The 19,436-nt window shown below is 39.2% G+C and overlaps 1 protein-coding gene across 2 annotated transcripts in view; it reads right to left on the bottom strand.

The window, feature by feature from the left end:
- The window catches only part of arhgef39 (Rho guanine nucleotide exchange factor (GEF) 39), an 86,183-nt gene that overhangs the window by 23,576 nt on the left and 43,171 nt on the right, over positions 1-19,436 (bottom strand). For both annotated transcript variants that reach the window (XM_030148503.1, XM_030148504.1), the window contains exons 7-8: positions 14,010-14,138; positions 4,362-4,591 (exon numbers count right to left, since the gene is read on the bottom strand). In XM_030148503.1, the coding sequence (XP_030004363.1) occupies positions 4,362-4,591; positions 14,010-14,138 (359 nt within the window). The remainder of the gene's footprint in view (positions 1-4,361; positions 4,592-14,009; positions 14,139-19,436) is intronic.

Here is a 19,436-nt window from a genome sequence, read left to right as displayed (position 1 = left end):
ACATCTCAATAATGGTTTTCATTAGATTGGACAGTGTAACCTAAAGATCATATGACCATGTTTTGGAGGAAAATCAGGATCCACAACCTGAATCACAATTTTCTCAACTCTCTACCAAATGAAGGTTTCCTGTAGGTTTAGGCTGTGTGTCTTTTCTGACTAGTACCTCTGCATTTCCCTGTTATTTTGGACCAATGTTATTTGATATAGATGAAATAAAAAAATCAAATCCATATTTTCCTGTACATACAATGTTTCCATTAATTACTAAGATTATGGTAGCCTACAGTGTCCCATTTAAGTAGTATAATGAATTAATAATGTTTTTACACTAACATGCACTATATGAACAAAAGTGTCAGGGCACAGTGAATTCAGGTGTTTCTTTTCTAACAGGGGTCTGGGATACAAAACAATATTAACAAATATCATAATATAGTTTTATATTGTGATAAATATCATTGCATATCACTGATTAGATTTGTTTAAATTGTTATCTTTGCTTCCATAATGCCTCAGGGATGGTTTTTAATTTCTTTCAACACAGAAGAACAAGAAAAATCTCCCATTAAACTTTAAGGAAATATTAATGTTTACATCAAATCATCATGAACAGAGCATCTTACAGCTGTAGCCATGATGTGTCCAAATATTTTTGTCCATGTAGTTTATAAACATCAATATTTCCTTAAAGTTTAATGGGAGATTTTTCTTCCTACGTGAGATGTGAAGAAAGTAGATGGTTAGTTGTGGTAGAAAATCATTATTAACAGTCAGAGCATGAAAAATATTGTAGACATTTAGAGGTAGAACATTTGAAATCATAGTTATGGATAAAAAAAAACAAAACAAAACAAAACAAAAAAACCCAAAATCAATGTTGAGAGAAATTAATTAAAAACCATCTCTGAGGCATTTTGAGAGCAAGGATAATTTAAACCAAACTAATCAATGCAATGCAATGATGCGTATCACTATATAAAACTATATTATGATATTTGCCATTATTGTTTTATATCCCAGACCCCTGTTAGAAATGAAACAACTGAATTCAATGTGTCCCAATACTTTTGTCCATATAGTGTAACTCTTAAGTATCAACATAAATTAGACTCACTTCACATCAGAGTTCAGAAACTGGACCTGCAGCTAATAGACATACAGTAATTCTTCATCATTTCCTCAACAGCAGCAAAACAACATGTTACAAGAACCTTGGAAGTTAATGCAGATTGAAATTGAACACTTAGACACTAAAGTAACTATAAACTGTCTGACATAAACTCTCCTACCTTAGCCACCTGTGATAATGACATTAATGCTACAAAATGCTTGGTGTAAAAAAACATACTGTAATTTAACTGATAAATGGTGCTTTTAAAATGAATGTCAGTGATTAGGGAAGTTTTGACTATGCTGTCATTTATTTGTTTAAATGATGGGTAAGATGATCTATTTTTCAGATGGATAAGATGAATTGAAACAGATTACAATCTGTTGTAAGATCACACAGCCCTAGTTTTTCCATTAGAAAAGTAATCTTAAAGGACTTGGAGGTTAACAACCACAGGGAATTAAAGTACAAGGAAATGCTCTAATAAGTGGATTTTAAAACACATACAGTACACTTTAGTGACATGTAGAGGCATTACTGTGGAGTGTTTACAATGTTGCTCGAAAGCGGATGTGACGTAACATAAGAGAGAGAAAGTTAAAGCAGCCTGAGTTCATAGTATTACGGATCACAGCCTTATTTTGTCGGAATTAAAGAGAACAAAAACAGACAAAGATAAGGGGAAATAATGATGATAAGGAGAAAGAAAATGAGGGGCTCAGTCTGTGCTGATGAGTGTTATGTTCCCATCATGTATAAAAACCCGTGTTTGTCTGCTTCTGTGCAGGTATTTTACTTAAACCAACAGGCAGTAATATGTTACTCCACAGCTGGTTACTGTGCTGCAGTGGAGTTTCGACAGAAATGGAGGAGGGAGAGAGGTTCCACAAAGGAACAAAACCAACTGAACCCTGAACTTGGATGAAAACGGAGCCGTGTGTTTGTGTCTCTGACTCCAGGCATCAGCACCAACTATTAGCAAAGTCTGTAAAACTAGTTTTAAAGCAGCGCTGCCACAGCTTCATCTGTTGACTCTTCAGCTGCCAGCAGCCTCCAGGACACACACTCTGTGGTGCTCTATGGCTCTGACAGAACAAAACCCACTTTTTCTGTGTGGAAATCTGATATTAGAAAAATAGATTATTAGATAAAGCATTAAATCGAGTATAAAAGGCAACTCATATATACAGGGTTCCTACAGGTTTCTACAAGTTACATTTAAGTCTTTTAAGACCTTCTTAAGACTACTTAGAACAGAATTTAATGCCCATTTCACAGCGTATTTCATGGCCATTCTGGCAAAAATGACTCCTACAATTTATTTCCTAGAGTCATTTCCCACCAGGGGCTGCACAGATAGTGATAATTGATTCCTAATTTCAATATAAATTGTCAGGTTGGAAAGGGTGGAACTAGACTACCATTACTTTCTTTTAGGGGTGCACCGATACCGATACCAGGATTGGGTATCGGGTCCGGTACTCAGCATGTGTACTTGTATTCGTAAAAGTACTCCGATACAGCCGCACCGATACCACTTACAGCAGCGTGACATTCACAGATAAGTGCAGCAGGTACGCGGTGGAGGAGTAATGTCAGCAGTGTGGAGATTTTTCAAAATAAATGAGTGACAAAAGTAATGCTGACTGCAAGTAACGTTAAAGACACAGACAGATACGGACAGAGCGTTCTGTCCGTCCTCTGTGTACATTCCATCTGTTTTCCAGGTGTTCGCGGATGCATACCCAGACGGAGAATACCACCAGGAACCGTGGAGGTATAGGATCTGTTTAAAGAGCGACTGTGTGAGTTAGAGAAAAACGACTGACATATTTATGACAACTACCCTCATCAATATCAATATCAATGTTAGTATCCACATTAGTGTTACCTCCTCTGTAGTCTCCATGTTTGTTATTACTGACTCTTCTTCTTCTTCTTAAAAACTTTACTTTTCTTAGTGGTACTTGCCCAGTATGGTTGATTAAGAGCGGTGCCCTCTGGTGGTTTGATTGAGTAACGGTCATTACAATGCATTACATGTCAGTAGCAGCACCTTGTTCCAGTCAGACTAATGACAACAACAATAAAGCACATTTTCAAAAGTAACTAAGAACTGTAATGGTATTATTAAGTACTCACATCGGTATTCCGTATCGGCAAGTACTCAAATGTAAGTACTTGTACTTGGTCTGGAAAAAAGTGGTATTGGTGCGTCCCTACTTTCTTTGCAGCTTGCCCAGGAAGACCAAGCTTGACATGAGCTTCACAGTGTGTAAGGTTTGAAAAATGCAGATTAAGCACTTTGGGAACACCACAAATGTGCCGGCTTACATCTGCAGGCATCACCCAGAGCTTAAGGACGTGGTGTAGAGTCAGCCACGAGCGGTAAACCAACGCACACTGCGGTGCCTCACCAAACTCCCTGCCAACTCTGAGTGGGCAAAAAAAATTAACCAGGTCTATTGCCTGCTTCATCACCAAAGACTTACAGCCTTATAGTGTGGTGGAGAATGAGGGGTTCATCCACATGTTGCAGACAGCGGAGCCACAGTTTGCCATACCATCTTGTAAGTTTTTTACTGAGACAGCTGTGCCACAGCTTTACCAAGGAACTAAAAGAAAAGTCACCAGCGCCATAAGCAAAATGACATGATCCTTTGCACACCTATAGATTGAAGCAGAAATCATTATGAATCAAATAATGTTGAATTGAAATGTATCCCCAAAAATCGGAATCAAATCGAATTGTGAGATAGTAAAAGATCCACACCCTTACTGCCTGGTATATTTTCTTTCCAGTAAATCTTTTTTTTTTCCTCATACTGCAACTATTCTTTTTTTTTTTAACCCTATTCAGTTAGTTTTTTTCTTGAAGGTACTTGTTGCAGTGTAATTCCTCCTGTCCAGTGTGAAAACTGAAAATACCTACCGTCAAAATAATTATTGTTGGGAATTAACAGCACAATTTTCATTTTTATTGTAATTTCACTCTAGTTATTCACTGTAACAATGATTATCACATCCTTGAATGCTAATCGTAAGAATTGACACCAGCCTTGAAAAATAATATTTTTCGGCTCATACTCCTGCCTCTAAGTCATCACACCACATATTTACTTTTTCCATTGTTGATATGTTATAGAGTGTGCTTAGGTCACATAGTCAAGAAATCAATGAAAAAGTGCTATTTTCTTGTCGTGTAATAATTCCAAGAGCGTAGTGGTTTGTACTGGCTGACACTCACGCTGAGCAGGCCTCCCTGGCTCCTGGTGTGGCCAAACACCTTCTCCACAGTGCAGTCCTGCAGGGGGTAGGCGTGTTGGCCTTCAAACTTGTCTCCGTTGGTGGGATGCAACGGGCTGCAGCGCTTAGCCTGCAGCAGCATGTCAGAGAACAGGAAGAACATCTTGGGTTTAGCCTCTGCACCTTTAGCAGGCACCATCTTCAGCCAGCCCTCGCGGATATACCACCTCCCTAAGAGAGAAACAAGCACAGGCATTTTCATTCAGCAGATCAGTCCTTATCCCAGCATGCAATTGAAGAGAACACACCTCTTAATGTGAGGCTAAACATGATGCTGCTACTTGAACCTTTTGGCCATTTCAACTTTCCATTCATCTGGCATCTTTGTGTGAATAAATAAGCCTAAAGACAGTTGTTGCACAGTAATAGTAGTGGTAGTCATAGTATAAAGATGAATTTAAGCTGCAGAGACCAGCCCCTCAAACCTTTGCACATGTTGATGTCTTCAGACTCTCTGCAAACAAACAACCACTAATTATGTGCCATTTCCTAATGACGATTTATGACAACTTCACATTGCAAAGGTCTGACATTAAACACTGACCCAACATGAAGTAGTTTGGGTTAATTCACAGGGAGTATCATCTTTAGTTGCAGCTCCACTTTCATTCAATATAAATTTTAATTCATTCAACTAAATTAGTGTAAAGCAAGAGTTTGGACCACTAGGCATTAGCATGCTAATGGTTTGCATGCTAGCACTCGTACTCGTCCTCATCCACTTTATCCAGGTCTGGGTCACGGGGGGCAGCAGCCTCAGCATAGAAGCCCAAACGGCCCTTTCCCCAGCCACTTCCACCAGCTCTTCCAGGGGAATCCCGAGACGTTCCCAGGCCAGCCGAGAGATATAATCCCTCCAGCGTGTCCTGGGTTGGCCCCCGAGGTCTCCTCCCGGCTGGACATGCCCGAAACACCTCCCCAGGGAGGCATCCTCACTAGATGCCCAAACCGCCTCAACTGACTCCTATCTACGTGGAGGAGCAGCGGCTCTACTCTGAGTCCCTCCCAGATGTTCAAACTCCTCATCCTATCTCTAAAGCTGAGCCCAGCCACCCTGCGAAGGAAACTCATATCAGCCGTCTGTACCCGCGACCACATTCTTTCAGTTATTAGCTCATGACCATAGGTGAGGGTTAGAACGTAGATTGACCGGTAAATCGAGAGCTTTGCCTTTTGGCTTAGCTCCATCATGCTCATGCATGTATGCTAGCAGTTAACACACACACACAAAAAAACAAAAACAAAAAAAAAACTGATAAACACAAAAGTTCATCATTAGAGCATAATTAGTTCGGATAAATAAATCAACTACATGTTTATATCTGGTTGTTGTGAGATTCAGAATTATTATGGCATGTGCTGGCTTCATAATTAAGTCATTCCCCTTTGTTTCTGTGATTCTAAAGTTCAGAATGTAAAGGTTCAATGCGGAATTGTTTGTAACATCTAGTGGCTTAGTTTCATATTGCAGTCAACTGAATTGTCTTGTATGGCAGTTATGTGAAGTAGTAAGGCAAATTTGGTGTCCACATCTGTAACTAATATTTGCATATTTTATGGGAACCTGCTAATCAGTCAGATGGGTTCAACGTTAATCAAATTAGAACTAGTTCCATCACCTATTTTTGAAAAAAAAAAAAAAAGACAAAAAGTTTTCCATCAGCCTTTTCTAATATGATATTTCCAATTCACATAAAACACTGTAAAGACACAACTACTATTTTTAATCTCTTCAACTTTTCAGCTTTTTCACTTATGAGCTTACTAGGGAATGTTTTTGGAAGGAGAGATGAGAATATAAGATTAATGTTGGAACTTTCTGATATATTTCTACTGTATAGTAAAACTTAACTCATTCATTTGATTGACTGACTTGGTGCTTGGTCAAAGACAGTGGTGCTGAAGGGTCTGAATGACATTAAAATAACAGTTTAGAGGGATGTCTTTGCTGACCTGGCACAAAGGTGGGAATAAACTACAAAAAAAAAACTAAATTACCAAACAACAAACATCAGTATCTCAAAACATCATCATATATCTGTATTAGCATCGGCACATAACTTCACAATTGGTGTATCCCTAGCAATTATGAATATTTTATGGTATTTCTGCAGGAAACCCTACTGACGAGCAACATATACAGTTATAAAACAACACTTTTTACAGTTAAAATTCTGCTTATCATTGCAAACCACTGAATAACAGAACTGTACAGAAATACACTGAATATAGACAAGGTCGACGCCACTGGCAAGAAGGCAGAGATAAATACTGCATCGAATATCAGTCACAGAAGACGGTTGACAACGATCCACTGAGACTGACCCACAATATGGGTTTAAGTAGACTCACCGTGCAGGAAAGTAAAACAGTAATCATCTGCTCAACCGTCAACAAAAATAATGAGACAAAGTAAATGATGCTGAATTGAAAGGATAAATGAAAGCTGTGGAGAAAAAGACAGACTCGGTGGGAGGTAGACATGTAGGGGTGTGGCTGCTGAGAAAAGCTCTCATCTCTTTCACCGTGATTGGCAGCAGCATGATGATAGCTAATAAGCAAGAGGCTGACATTTGGATAGATAAGATGAAAATTCAGCCTGGGTCTGGGGTTTTTTGTAATTGCCCCAGTCAGTAGCCTGTGATTGCGGCTAGCCTGAGTGGCCGGAGCTGTGCCTCTGGGGCTCAGGGAGGACATTTTCAGCTACAGACAAGCCCGCTGAGATTAAGTGGCAGGGCCAGGCGGGGGTCAAATTGCTTTTAAAATGCCATGGGTCTCAAACAGAAAAACAGTCAAGAGACACGCCATGACTTTCTCAGGTGTTGCGCAGAGATTGCAGCGCTGGTTGTGATTGTTCTATTAAATATGATTTAAATGAAATTCTGTTTGAGCCATATATAATCCGTTTAAAGATGTTTACTTGAAGAGCGAGCGGTCAATATAATGTGCTATTTCAGGGAGGCAGACGATCCTTTCATCTCACACTCAGATCAGGACATTTCCCGACAAGAGAACACAGATCAGAATCCACGTTTAGAAATGTTCTTATGAACACAAAACCCTCTCATCCTCCACTTTTTCACTGAAGGGTTTGTGCACAAATTGTAAAAATTTAACATCAAGTCGATATCTCTTAATGAGAAGTTATGTGCCTGCTGTGTACAAATAGTCTGCATCACCGTAAACTGTATGAGACAGCATTTCCTACAAAACCTTACCAAAATGGGTCATAAAGCTATTTCTCGGGTCGCCACACGTCAGTAGAAAGTATGAGAAAAATAGAAGAGTTTATCAGCTAAAATTTACTTAGGGGGTCAAATGAGTGGCCATTTTTGTCAAAAAAAAGTTGTACGAAATGGATAGAACTGTGTTGAAATAATGCTAATACAATTGTGCACAGACTACTGACACTATTTGACAGTGGAAGCTATATTTTCAGAAATATCAGATTTTGAATAGCACGTGTATGTGAAAACTTTTGCTGGTGGACGGACGTGACATTACCCATGGTGATCTGGTCAGTACCAGTACTTTATTAGTAATAAACTTATATACTTACTATTGCTAATTCTCCTCTTATTCATAAATGTTAGTATTGTGGATCTGAAACAATAACAGCTGACACAAAAACACAAAATGTGGCAGTGGACGGATGTGACATGGTTGTTACAGATCCCATCATACTGATGCTCGGCAGCCATGCCACCGTTTACACTAATGATCCCTGTGCAAAAACTAGTATCAGAATTATTTATTGTATAGTTTATCATCATACTAAAGAGTAAATAACAATATAGAATTGTTATTTCTTTATAAAAATGTTTATTATTAGAAAACTGTTGATTTAAAAAGTGATGTGGGACATTCTTAATGTATGTATTGGCGGAACATAAGCAGGATGGATCAGCACCATACTCCATATTGCAACCTGTAAAAATAAAACGTGATATATAGTATATAATCTTGTAAGAAATATTGGGGAATCTAAAAGAATAGAATATTTGTTTTTCAGGTAAATTCAGTTAAAATAAAACTTGGCCATTTGTGACATGAAAATATAGCATTAATTGTGATGAAATTGGACATTTTTGACCTGAAAACATAGTTCATATGACCATCAACATGTTACAACAGAACTGAAATCCTGTAAATTTGCATAACTTGCATTTACCAACACAAAGTTCCTTTGGGGATTCACTTAGATTGATTTCTTTTGCACAAAGACATAAATAAGACCTCTAAGCCAATTTTAGCCGTTATATTATCTGGAACTAGCAGCATTGTACCCGTGGTGCCATTGTACGATAGCCTGAGAGACTAAAATCGCCCGGCATACCTCACAACATTTGAATACGGACATAAAATTGTGCCTAGTAGATAGTCAGGTAATGTTTCTGTTCATGTGGCGAGTTTGGCGGCGATCAGGCCTGTGAAGGCTGAGGAAAATCTGTACAAACGCCCTCCTGTGCTGCAACATCGACTGGACAGACACAGAACGTGCATTATATAGTAGGATACACAGATTTTGTTCACACCAAATCCATGTGAAATACAGAGAAGCTTCAGTCATAAAAGGGTAATAAAAGAAATAATAAAACTAACTGTATAAAAGACATAACAAGACACAAACAATGTAACACCAGAAACATAAGATGATAGTGGTGCAGGAGACGAACCTGCATAAAAGATTTTAGCATCTAACGCGGTTGTACATAAGACTTCTTTAACTGGTGTAAAACAACAAAATGATTTTTGTCATTGTCTTTCACTCAAAGTTCTTCCTCACTTTTTCTCACCTTTGACTGATGTATATTCAGCCAAGTTTTTTGGCCCCGATGGAAACATTTCTGTGATTTTAAGACTCAGAAGCCCCCGTTTGAGTGGTTTGTCGGAAAGTGTTGGGAATCACCATGGCACCCATTCACACAAATACAGTCTATTGTTGTGAGTGGGTGCCAAACTAATCTTCCTCTCTTTAAGTTATAATAATTCTCAGTCCATTTGTGATTGGGAGTGCTATAGTACAGGAGTGAGGGTGCATTAAGCAGTAGGTACATTCAAATTTTCTTCTGAGATGTTCTAATCTCCCACTATTACTGTATTTAAAGAACTGTAACTCGTGAACACTCCTCAGCTGAGACTTACTGTACTGGTTCAAGGTCTTAACAAATGCAGAGGTAGAATATAACACACTCTCTTTGTGATAACAGAGTGTTAGTGCTTAATTCATGCATGAGCAGTAATGTGTTTCATGTTTGCTCAAGCATCAGAATGCTGCCAGCGTCCAGTGTGCTGAAACAGACGCATTTCCACAGCCATAAAGTGAGCTCATTATTCACATGTGCTGAGGTCTGCTTATGCTCCTTTTGAATACTTTAAATAATTTCTGAACAAAGAGTGTGAGCTTCGAGGACCATTCCAATGATTCTGCAATTTCATAAAGCCAAGGAGCTACAATAGTCTTCCAAAAGTTCTCTAAATTTTCCAAATTCAGTAATATCCCACTCAGGAAACTCACTGCTCTCTTTCTAACAATGGCACACCGATTCATCAAACTACCAAATACATATTACGCAAAGCAACAGAATTGTTTAGTTACTTTATTTTTATTTCTACTCATTTTTTGTTGAATATTAAGTTAAATCTCTGGATCTCTTTAACACATTGTAATGTCTCTGTTTGCCTTAATAGATCTATTCTGCAGCACACCTTAAATGAAATAAAACTATTAACGAAATGAATAAGCATTTCATTCACACATACAAGCACATAAATGAGCATAAGGCCATCAGCTCTTTCCCTATATAAAGGGGGACTCATTTTCTTTAAGCAGCAGAAGGATTCACAGATCACCTGGCCAAAATAAAGGGAAACAAACTATCGTGAGTGTGTGTTTTCACCTGGAGGATAAACCACCCCCTGGAAGCTGGTTCGGATGGTGAACCAACAGTAACTGAAACCATGTGATCCTTAAGGGAAGAAGAAATCACCTTAACACCCTTTTCACTTTAGCCATGACAACCTGTGAGTAATGGGATCCGAAAACACAATTATGCATAATCTGCAGAGGGAGGAAGTGATGAAGTTCAACAGCTATGTTACACAATTATAATTTCCATGCACCTGTACTTGGGTATTTTTTGTTCCTAAATTATTGCAATATAAAAAAAAAGATGCAATGAAAAACACTGTAAATGACATGATAAACCACAAAGCAAAATGATGAAATAGACACAAAAGGATTAAACAGATATGAGAGACTGATGGACTGTGGTGAACAGGCAGAACAATTTTTCGATTGTTGTTAAAATTGAAAAAGTTTTACAATAAAGTTAATGTTCATTAGTTTCAGAAATTTGTTTTTTACTTTAAGTCAGAATGTTTTAGTAGTCTTCACATTTCATTAATATGACATGAGGTTCAGTTAGCTGAGCTCTGTACATAAAGAGCTGATAAAAGTGTCCTTCAGATGCCAGCTTTTTTATAAAAACTTACTGACTTTTTCAGTTCATTTCAGAACTTGTACTTTTTTACTTCTACTGTAGAGAAGATGTCAAATCAGTCCTTGTCCTTTTTTCTTTAAAGAATATGTGGACTTTTGACACCTCTGTCAAACAATGACATCAAACAGTGACAGCTACTGTTACTTAGTATTCATCTACAAATTCTTGCACTGTCAGTTTAATTTGTGAAATACTAAACTCTGAACTGCTTTGACAAACAAAGCTGGTTTTTATAACGTGAAGGCTTTATTAAATACAGTCAAATAGATAAAGTTCACAGAGGATGGGTCTCTCTTTGTTGACCAGGGTCTTTCCAGACCCCCTGCCAACATCTGAACCTCTGCGATACTTTGAGGCAGCAGCAGATTCAAAGCACAGGAAGTGCCAAGCACTCGTCTCCATGTTCGAGGCCTCGCAGCTTCACTTGTCAAAGAGCACCTTTGCTCTACTACAAAGTCTTGAGGGCTGGACCAGGTGGGGCATCCAGGTTTGATCTACAAAGGGTCCAGTTCCTCCTGATGTGCCTGAGGTCCAAGAGATGTGAGGGAGGCGGAGGGCAGCCGGCGGGACAGGATGAGGACTGCACAGGTTAAGCATTGTAGACTTTGGACAAACCTGTCGAGTCTGTGTTTATCAATGGACAGAGTGGTTTTACTGTAGGTCAGGGACACATTCCAGTGGAAACACATATTTAAGTGGACAACAGGGACATCTAACAGGTGACAGCTGGATAGAAAAAAGTTTGTATGTGTATATAGTTCTATAAACATAGAACATATTAAGATAAAAATGTATTTGATTTGTTTTAAGATCCAAGAGCCATTTAGAAAAAAGTATGATGACATTCATCCAAGTTTCTTTTCAGTCCATTGTTCATCAAACCCCTGTCAAAATAATCCGTAAATGAACTGCATTTCTCATTGGAAATGATTCACTAGAATCACGTGACATGTCACAATATGCAGTAGCTCCCATTTCACAGTAAAATACCCTCAATATCTTTTGTATTGTTCACTACATCTGTTATACCAGTGAACACAAATGGATTTGGATCTGAGACTTGACTCGCTCACTGAGACTTACAACCAGAGGACACTAAATATAGTTTTCATTGTAGTTTTTTCATTATAGTTTTCTTTGTGGATAGTGAATAAAACAGTTAATTTTTACAACATATATACATTTACCATTTTGAGCCGAATTTCCAGATGAGATTCTATAAAAACATTCATTACTAATTTATTATAATCTCATCATCCTTGGACAAAAAAACAAAACATAAAACAATTAGGAGGAACAGTTGGACTAATACAGAAACAAATTGGAAAAGCTCCATGTGAAAAGTGCCAGCAAAATGTGAGACATCCTTGTCTTAAATTGGAGGAACAGGCAGACAGACACAAATGTGCAGCTTCGTAGGGAATCAGGCTGACTGTCTGCAGTATTGATGTCCCATTGATTCAGGCTTTGTGTCTCACAATTGCCCCCCTCATCTCCTACAGAGCTACTTAATATGTTTGAGGGGCTCTGACGCGTCTCATATGTAAAAGGCAGAGCTTTTCTTTTCCCCACATTAGTGGCGGTGCTGGTGGGGAGGGTCGGTGTGAGGTTGCCGGTGCAGGGTGCTGCTGCTGCTCTGAAGTCTGCCTAGTGGGACCACAGCTTTATTGGCTGGAAAGGAAGCCGGCAGAATTGCGAAGGGCCTGAGAACTTGGATGAGAGGAAGCTTTTGAAACTTCCCACATTGGCATTAGAGAGATGAGCTGCTACTCAGCCGCTCGCACCCGACGTACGCTGACACAGCCGCGAATGCACACATAAAACAAGCCTGCATATCCAAGCAAACAAACAAACACACACCCGTGGCTTCGCGCACATAAGCACACATTGGCTTCCTTTTTATCTGCTGGTCCATGAGATGAGGCTGGGCTCTAATTGGTCCTGGGGGAGATTGGCAGGGCGAGCGGAGCAACGAGGAGGCTAGATCCTCTGGAGACAAACAACAGGAGGAGGGGCAGTGGCATGAAGAAAAGGGCCACCACTCCACAAGTAGAGAGGGAACCGGAATGGAACAGGGGAAGGAAATAAGCAGTATGAATGGAAAAATCCATCCGCATTTTACATTCATCTCTAGATGCATTTACAGAGTTCATTATGAGTTTATGACAGACTTTTTGACACTCAATTTGGCCATTTATGGATCCACATGTGTTAATGCTTGTAATGTACAAAAATGACACAAAATGATCAGAATCAGAGTGCAGACCTGGGACACTGAAGAAGTAGAAATACTTTTAAGTCTATGAGTGAAAACACTTTAGGGATACTTCTACATTGACTCAACTTTCAAGCAGCAGTTGTTGCCCCTTGAGCCTTAAACTTCTACATGTTGACTTATCCAAATTTACACAAACTCAACATAAACATGATCATAAAATGAAAGCTCACTGTTTTGTTTTGCACAAAACTACACTATGTGCTGCCAATTTAAGAAGTAAAAATGTACATCCACATTTACTTAGCAAATAGAGATAAAAAGCTCTTCGATTTTTTTTCTATATTATTTTAATCCTATATATGCGACATACACAGAAACCTGGGGAACTCTCATTCTCATCATATCACATGGTTTGAATGAAGAGAATACATTATTGCCCAAATATTATATCTATTAATTCCTAATAAAACATACTTGGTTGTGTAATGAAGTATTTATATTGTTTTGGTGAGATATTTTAAGTCACAAATTCTTATTTTCATGATTTATTATATGTTTTCCATTAGTTTATTCATGCATCTGCCATGCTTTCATACAAAACAAAATCTGGTTAATCTAAAAGGTAATATGCACACAGAATTATTTTGTCACCTGCAAGAATCCAGTCCACTCTATTGATTACAACATTCCAGCCAAATGTAGCACCTCTCCTTACTGAAACCATTTCCTTTTTTGCTAATATATACTGTGTGTTGCGCCCCCCACCTAGTGTTTCCCCAAAGACAGACCGATACATGCAGAGAGACACAGAGGAGGTGGAGGTGGTTCTCGGAGAAGATAAAAGGAATATGTGATCAGAGGATCTAACCTGGAGCCAACACCTTCGTCTTTCGCCCTTTCAGCAGTTTCTGCACCCGGCAAAGCTGCAGGTGGTTCTCATGGCGCCGGGTATTGTTCTCGATACGCTGGGACACCTCTGACACGGCGCTCACAGCCCCTACAGCAAACACACACATTTACATTAGGATATATGTGGACGGCAACCCTTTTGGTTGTACTTTACAGCTAGGTAATATCCTGGGAATAGTGGGGCAGATTGTCAATACGTAGATAAAAATGTAATGTAATTAAACACCAAAAAGCAAGGACCAATTAGAACATAAGAGTGCACACCAGAGGACCAATCAGTTCTGCAGGGAAAGAAGGGAAGAAGGAAAAGCAGGAAAATGAGTGGAGAACACAGAGAACTCATGAAGACAACAAAACCTCAAGGAGAACAACATTTGTAATAAACCTCCACAAATAGGATCGCATACCTTTTCTCATTAAGGACAACAAGACCAAATCCAGGCAGTTCAAGGACTGTTTTTCCAGATTTTTAGATACATTTCAGATTCATTATTTTCATTGCTAAGTATACTAGCCAACGAACACTAGCTTGCTAATGTTAGGCTGACAGCTGAGGTATTAGACATTATATTAGTTTGACTGTGACTGAAAAAAGGAAGACAAAAATCTGAATTTGATGGTAGATTTGTCTCAATGGTAGCCTTAGATGTCAGACTAACATTAAGATATGTTGTTAAGAAGAAACAGGCTAGTACCTTAGCGAGAACATAAAAAAAAAAAAGGCTGAATTAAACGAGATTTTGTACTGCTGTCCTTCATGAGACCATCAATAAAATCCTACATCTTAATGATTTTTTTCTTTTAAATATGTTGTATGAGCTTTTCCTTATCTTTACCTTGTTCTTTGTGATCTCTATTCATTTTACCTGTCACAGCTTAAGCAACGTAGTAATATGATAAAAGCAGCCTCTGATTGGTCCTCTTGTTTGCGTTCACAGCCCTGACTGGCAGAAAATAGGTAATTTTCCATTTTGCAGCCCTGTTTCATGGCCGTTACACAGAGAGTACCGCACGTATTTACAGGTAAACATTATGGTATTAAATGTTAAGTTCAATTATTCATCACATTACCATATGAAAACACAGGTAGTTTTGAGTTTTGTAGCCCTGCTTTTATGGTTGTTACACAGTGTTTCCAGGTAACACGTCACAGCATCAAAAATATTATTTCTATCGTAATATCTTCATACAAAGAGAAAGTTCAGAACATAGATGAATTTCAGCCTAATAATGCGGTCATTACCATTTTTACTTACGAGAATTTTCATTTATTACTGGAGTGACCACAAGATTATTCTTTTGGTAATTACATGGCATTGCTATGTTATTATCTATACATTACAAAACTATTACTATGTTGTCCAGATCTGTTTGTAAAGGTCCTATTATTGTACCCTGTGAAGAATGATTTCATTACAAACTGGAAAGATGTACCTCTTGATATTTATCTATTACAAGGAAGTAGTTTAAAAAAAAAAAAAACAAGAAGGTGCTGAAGTATTTATTGGAATATTCTTTAGCATATACATTCTTTTCTCTTTGTTTATCATTTACATATTATCATTAATATTATTCTCAATTGTGTATGAATGTGTAGTGTACTGATATTTGAGTTGAGTATATGTAAATTAACGTACTTTGTGTGTGTGTGTGTGTGTGTGTGTGTGTGTGTGTGTGTGTGTGTGTGTGTGTGTGTGATATGTCCATGAGGACTCCAGGATGTTGAACTAGTTTCCATGGCATTAGTTAGTGAGGTTCCTTTTAAATAAAGAAATCAATCAATCAATCAATGAGTACTCAGTAAACATCTATACAGAGGTATTTTAGCGGCAGCTGTGAATCAGTTTGGATTTGACATTCTTTATATGTTCTTTGGTAATACACAGAGCGGGAGACCAGGAAGCATTTTGTCTGTGTGTGATGGTGACATGCAGTGGCTGAAAGCCTTGTTTTGAGGCTCACTCAGCACTGAGCTTGATTTTGGTTGATTTCATCAGCAGTCTCTTGCAGAGAACTTAACTGGGCTCTGCAAATTAAAGTATCCAAACATTCCTGATTGGGCCTGATGGTCTGCTGAGTGGTTCAGGGTGGGCCGCTTGTTGTTTGTGAATGTGTGTGTAGGGATGCCTAAGCATGGTCGTATTAATTAGAGGGACTCTAGTCTCCACCACAGGGGCCCTTGTAGCCCATAATACATTTCCCTCCCGCAAATCAGCTGAGCTGTCAGTGTGTAATTATATGCAAACAGCAGAGTCCCCAATAAACACATCTCGTTTGGTTAAATAGACCAATTTCACCAACATCACACCATTCCCTCCTAAATTCTGAACATTCTGCAGCTTTAAAGTGCACCAGTACAGGTCATGCCTACCGCAATAATAGTGCTTTGTGTATTACTTATAAGCAAGAGAGGTCCAAATTCAGTAAATTTAAAATAATAAATAAATGCACCACACTGGACCTATTTATTATGTGAATTACGCGCATGGGCAGGACCTATGGGGAGCTGCCATTGCTGGCTGCCGTTGATTCCGGGTGATGAGTGTAAGTAAACAAGCAGCAGTCAGTGAGCAGACTGTGTGGAAAGCATGTGTTTGCGCTTGTTTGTGCAGCAGTAGCACTCCACCATTGTCCTAAAGTAGCGTTTCTCAATGGGGGCAGTACCACCCCCCAGGGGGCGCTGGGACACCGTCGGGGGCGTTTGAAATGAGAAAGCTGACAGGTGCACTGAGACCAAAATCGGGGGTGTTAGTCTGGGTAAATATCAATATCAAGCAGTACCTTATGTCAGTGGCGGATTTCTATGCCCCCTTCTTGCTCCTCTGCAATGAGGTACATCGTGCCCTCCCAGTTTTGGAACAGCCCGTGAAGGAGGCAACATGTCACTGACCATACCTGACTGACAGAGCAGTGACTTAGTACTTGCACATATTTGACAACAGATTATAACATAAATTAAGGAATAGTTAGTAACATACATGATGTTTTGAGATGGCTAGCAATGAAAATTCACTACAGGTACCCATTAAATGGCAAATGGACTTGCACTTAAATCGCGCATTTCTACCTTCATGGCACTCAGAGCGTGTACACTGTGCAAACACTAACACCCACACATTCACACCAACCTGTGGTTCAATGACTTCCTCATGGGCATGTGGACAGAGGTCAGAAATCGAACTACCACCCCTTCAGTTTGAAACAGAGGGATCACTAACATTATCAAGCTACAAATTGTAAAATTCAATTATTTTCTTAGTAGACAACAGAAGACACAACAGAAGCATCAGGGATGACAAATAAATCCAATGCAGTGACCAGTGAATGACCAGTGAAGGACACCTTATAAGAACAGACAGGTGTGAGGCCACGGTGCCCTTTCCTAACAAACTATCTTCAGCTCATCCTTGAGTTTAGGTGTCAAACCACTTCAGATGAACCACCATCATGTAGAGATGTGCTGTGGATACATCTAAAGAAAATACTTGACTGGACATTAATAAATCTCAACAGCCCATTTGCGTTAAAGAATGGGAAACGTGACAAATATTCACACTTACGATCCAAACAACCAGTAATTTATTGTCCCTAGACTAGGGATGCAAATTATTGATTAAACCATTAACCATTAGTTGGTTGATCGTATCGATCGATTAACATTTAATTGATAAGTGGCAATTTTCCTGAGAACCTGAATTTCTCTTTCAATACGGTCTATAAGAATAAAGATAAATTTTGTTCATATACTTCATGAAAAAAGCATGTCATATTCCTTAATGACTGATTTAGTGAACGATTGGATACAGTCAGTGTGTTTCCTGTGGAATTCATCTGTTGATGTGGCGGTGTGTAATGGTGGGGGGGGGGTGCACACAGGTGCATTTCGTCGGTGGGTGGGTTACTCAGCTGCTGCAGTTTGGCTGGGGAATGCATACGTGTTGGATGGTTGGTAATCGTACGCGTGCATGCATCACTTTCCATCCTACTTATAATATTATATAGGGGTTCGAAGCGGTGCAGTCCGTGCCCCCGCAGAAGTGAAAGTGATACTTGTCGCTCATTTATCTTTTCCCTACCTCCTGAAGCTTCGCAAACTTTAATTTGAGGGGGCAGGATGTTTGTCCTGGACTATTATATATTATACATATGTATAATAAGTTCTGTTCCCCCGCTTTTTCCTGTGTCCACCGGGGTGACTGCAGGACATAATGTTCGACATACCTGTGGCCCGGATCAGGAGCCTGGAGGAGCCTGGAGGACTTCTGTCTCACCGACCGTGGACTAGACCAACCTCCAGGGAAAACGCTCCGATCCAATACCGACCTCACATTTTTGTGTGTATTTAGGCGGGGGCGTACCGCTCCCACAAACAAACGGGCCGATCTGTGTTTTGCTCCACCATGTCCCTAAGGCCTTTCTAACTCATCAACGCCATGATCCGGGTCCATGGCCGGCTATCCCAGCCGCGGTGTTGCAGTGCAGACAAACCGGCAGCCTTCGGACAGTTGTGGACGGAGGGAAAAGGGCAATTAACCAACAATTAATAATTTAACTGAGCAAATTCTTATCGACAATCAATCAATAGTCAATAAATTGTCTACATCCCTACACTAGACTGATTTTTATATTATCTAATTGTAGGAGCTTGTTCTGATACAATGCTACCGTGGTGTTTAACTCCCAGGAGTGACCTGGCTGATGTGCTACTGAGACCTCACCTATGCTGTTGCTTGAATGAAGAGTCATCTTGACTGTGATGCATATTAAAATCAATTTAGTTTCCTTTTCACAGTAAATAGATAATCCCGACTTTCATGAATCAAACAGTAACTCGTACGGCTCCTTTGTCTACTAGCCGCTACAGTGGTCAAAAACCATATGCCCTTTCAGGGTCAAACACAAAACAATCAGGTACAGTGACCTGCCTAAATACCTGCTGTCTTGGTGACAGGACAGCGACACCCAATGGTACAGAACAGAACATACACCCCAGGTGACCATAATAATTTGTGACCCTGAATCTTTATGGATATGGCTCTTACACTAATATTAATGTAAAGCAGAACCTATATTTATGTCTATGTCAAATTTGATGTAAAATAGTTTGTGCCATCTAGTGGTCAAATTGGTGAATGCAACCAACTGAATCCCCCTTCCCTCACCCTCCCATGCAATGACTGCTACAAAACATGCAAAGTTCCAATTACAATCTCTATTTTGTTTGTCCATTCTGGGCTTTTTAGTTAAGGGGATGATAACTCTGGTTCGCATGCAAGCATAGTAGCTGATAGTAATGCACTTAGAAAAGAAAAGTAAAGAAAACAATTCTGTTCAATTAATCAAAAGAATATCAAAACCTACATCTCACTAAATAAATCAAATGGAC

The sequence above is a fragment of the Sphaeramia orbicularis genome, chromosome 12 (assembly GCF_902148855.1).
Source record: "Sphaeramia orbicularis chromosome 12, fSphaOr1.1, whole genome shotgun sequence".
Classification (NCBI taxonomy): Eukaryota; Metazoa; Chordata; class Actinopteri; order Kurtiformes; family Apogonidae; genus Sphaeramia; species Sphaeramia orbicularis.
The sequence above is the reverse complement of the archived record's forward strand: the minus strand, read 5'-3'. Positions and strand labels throughout refer to the sequence as shown.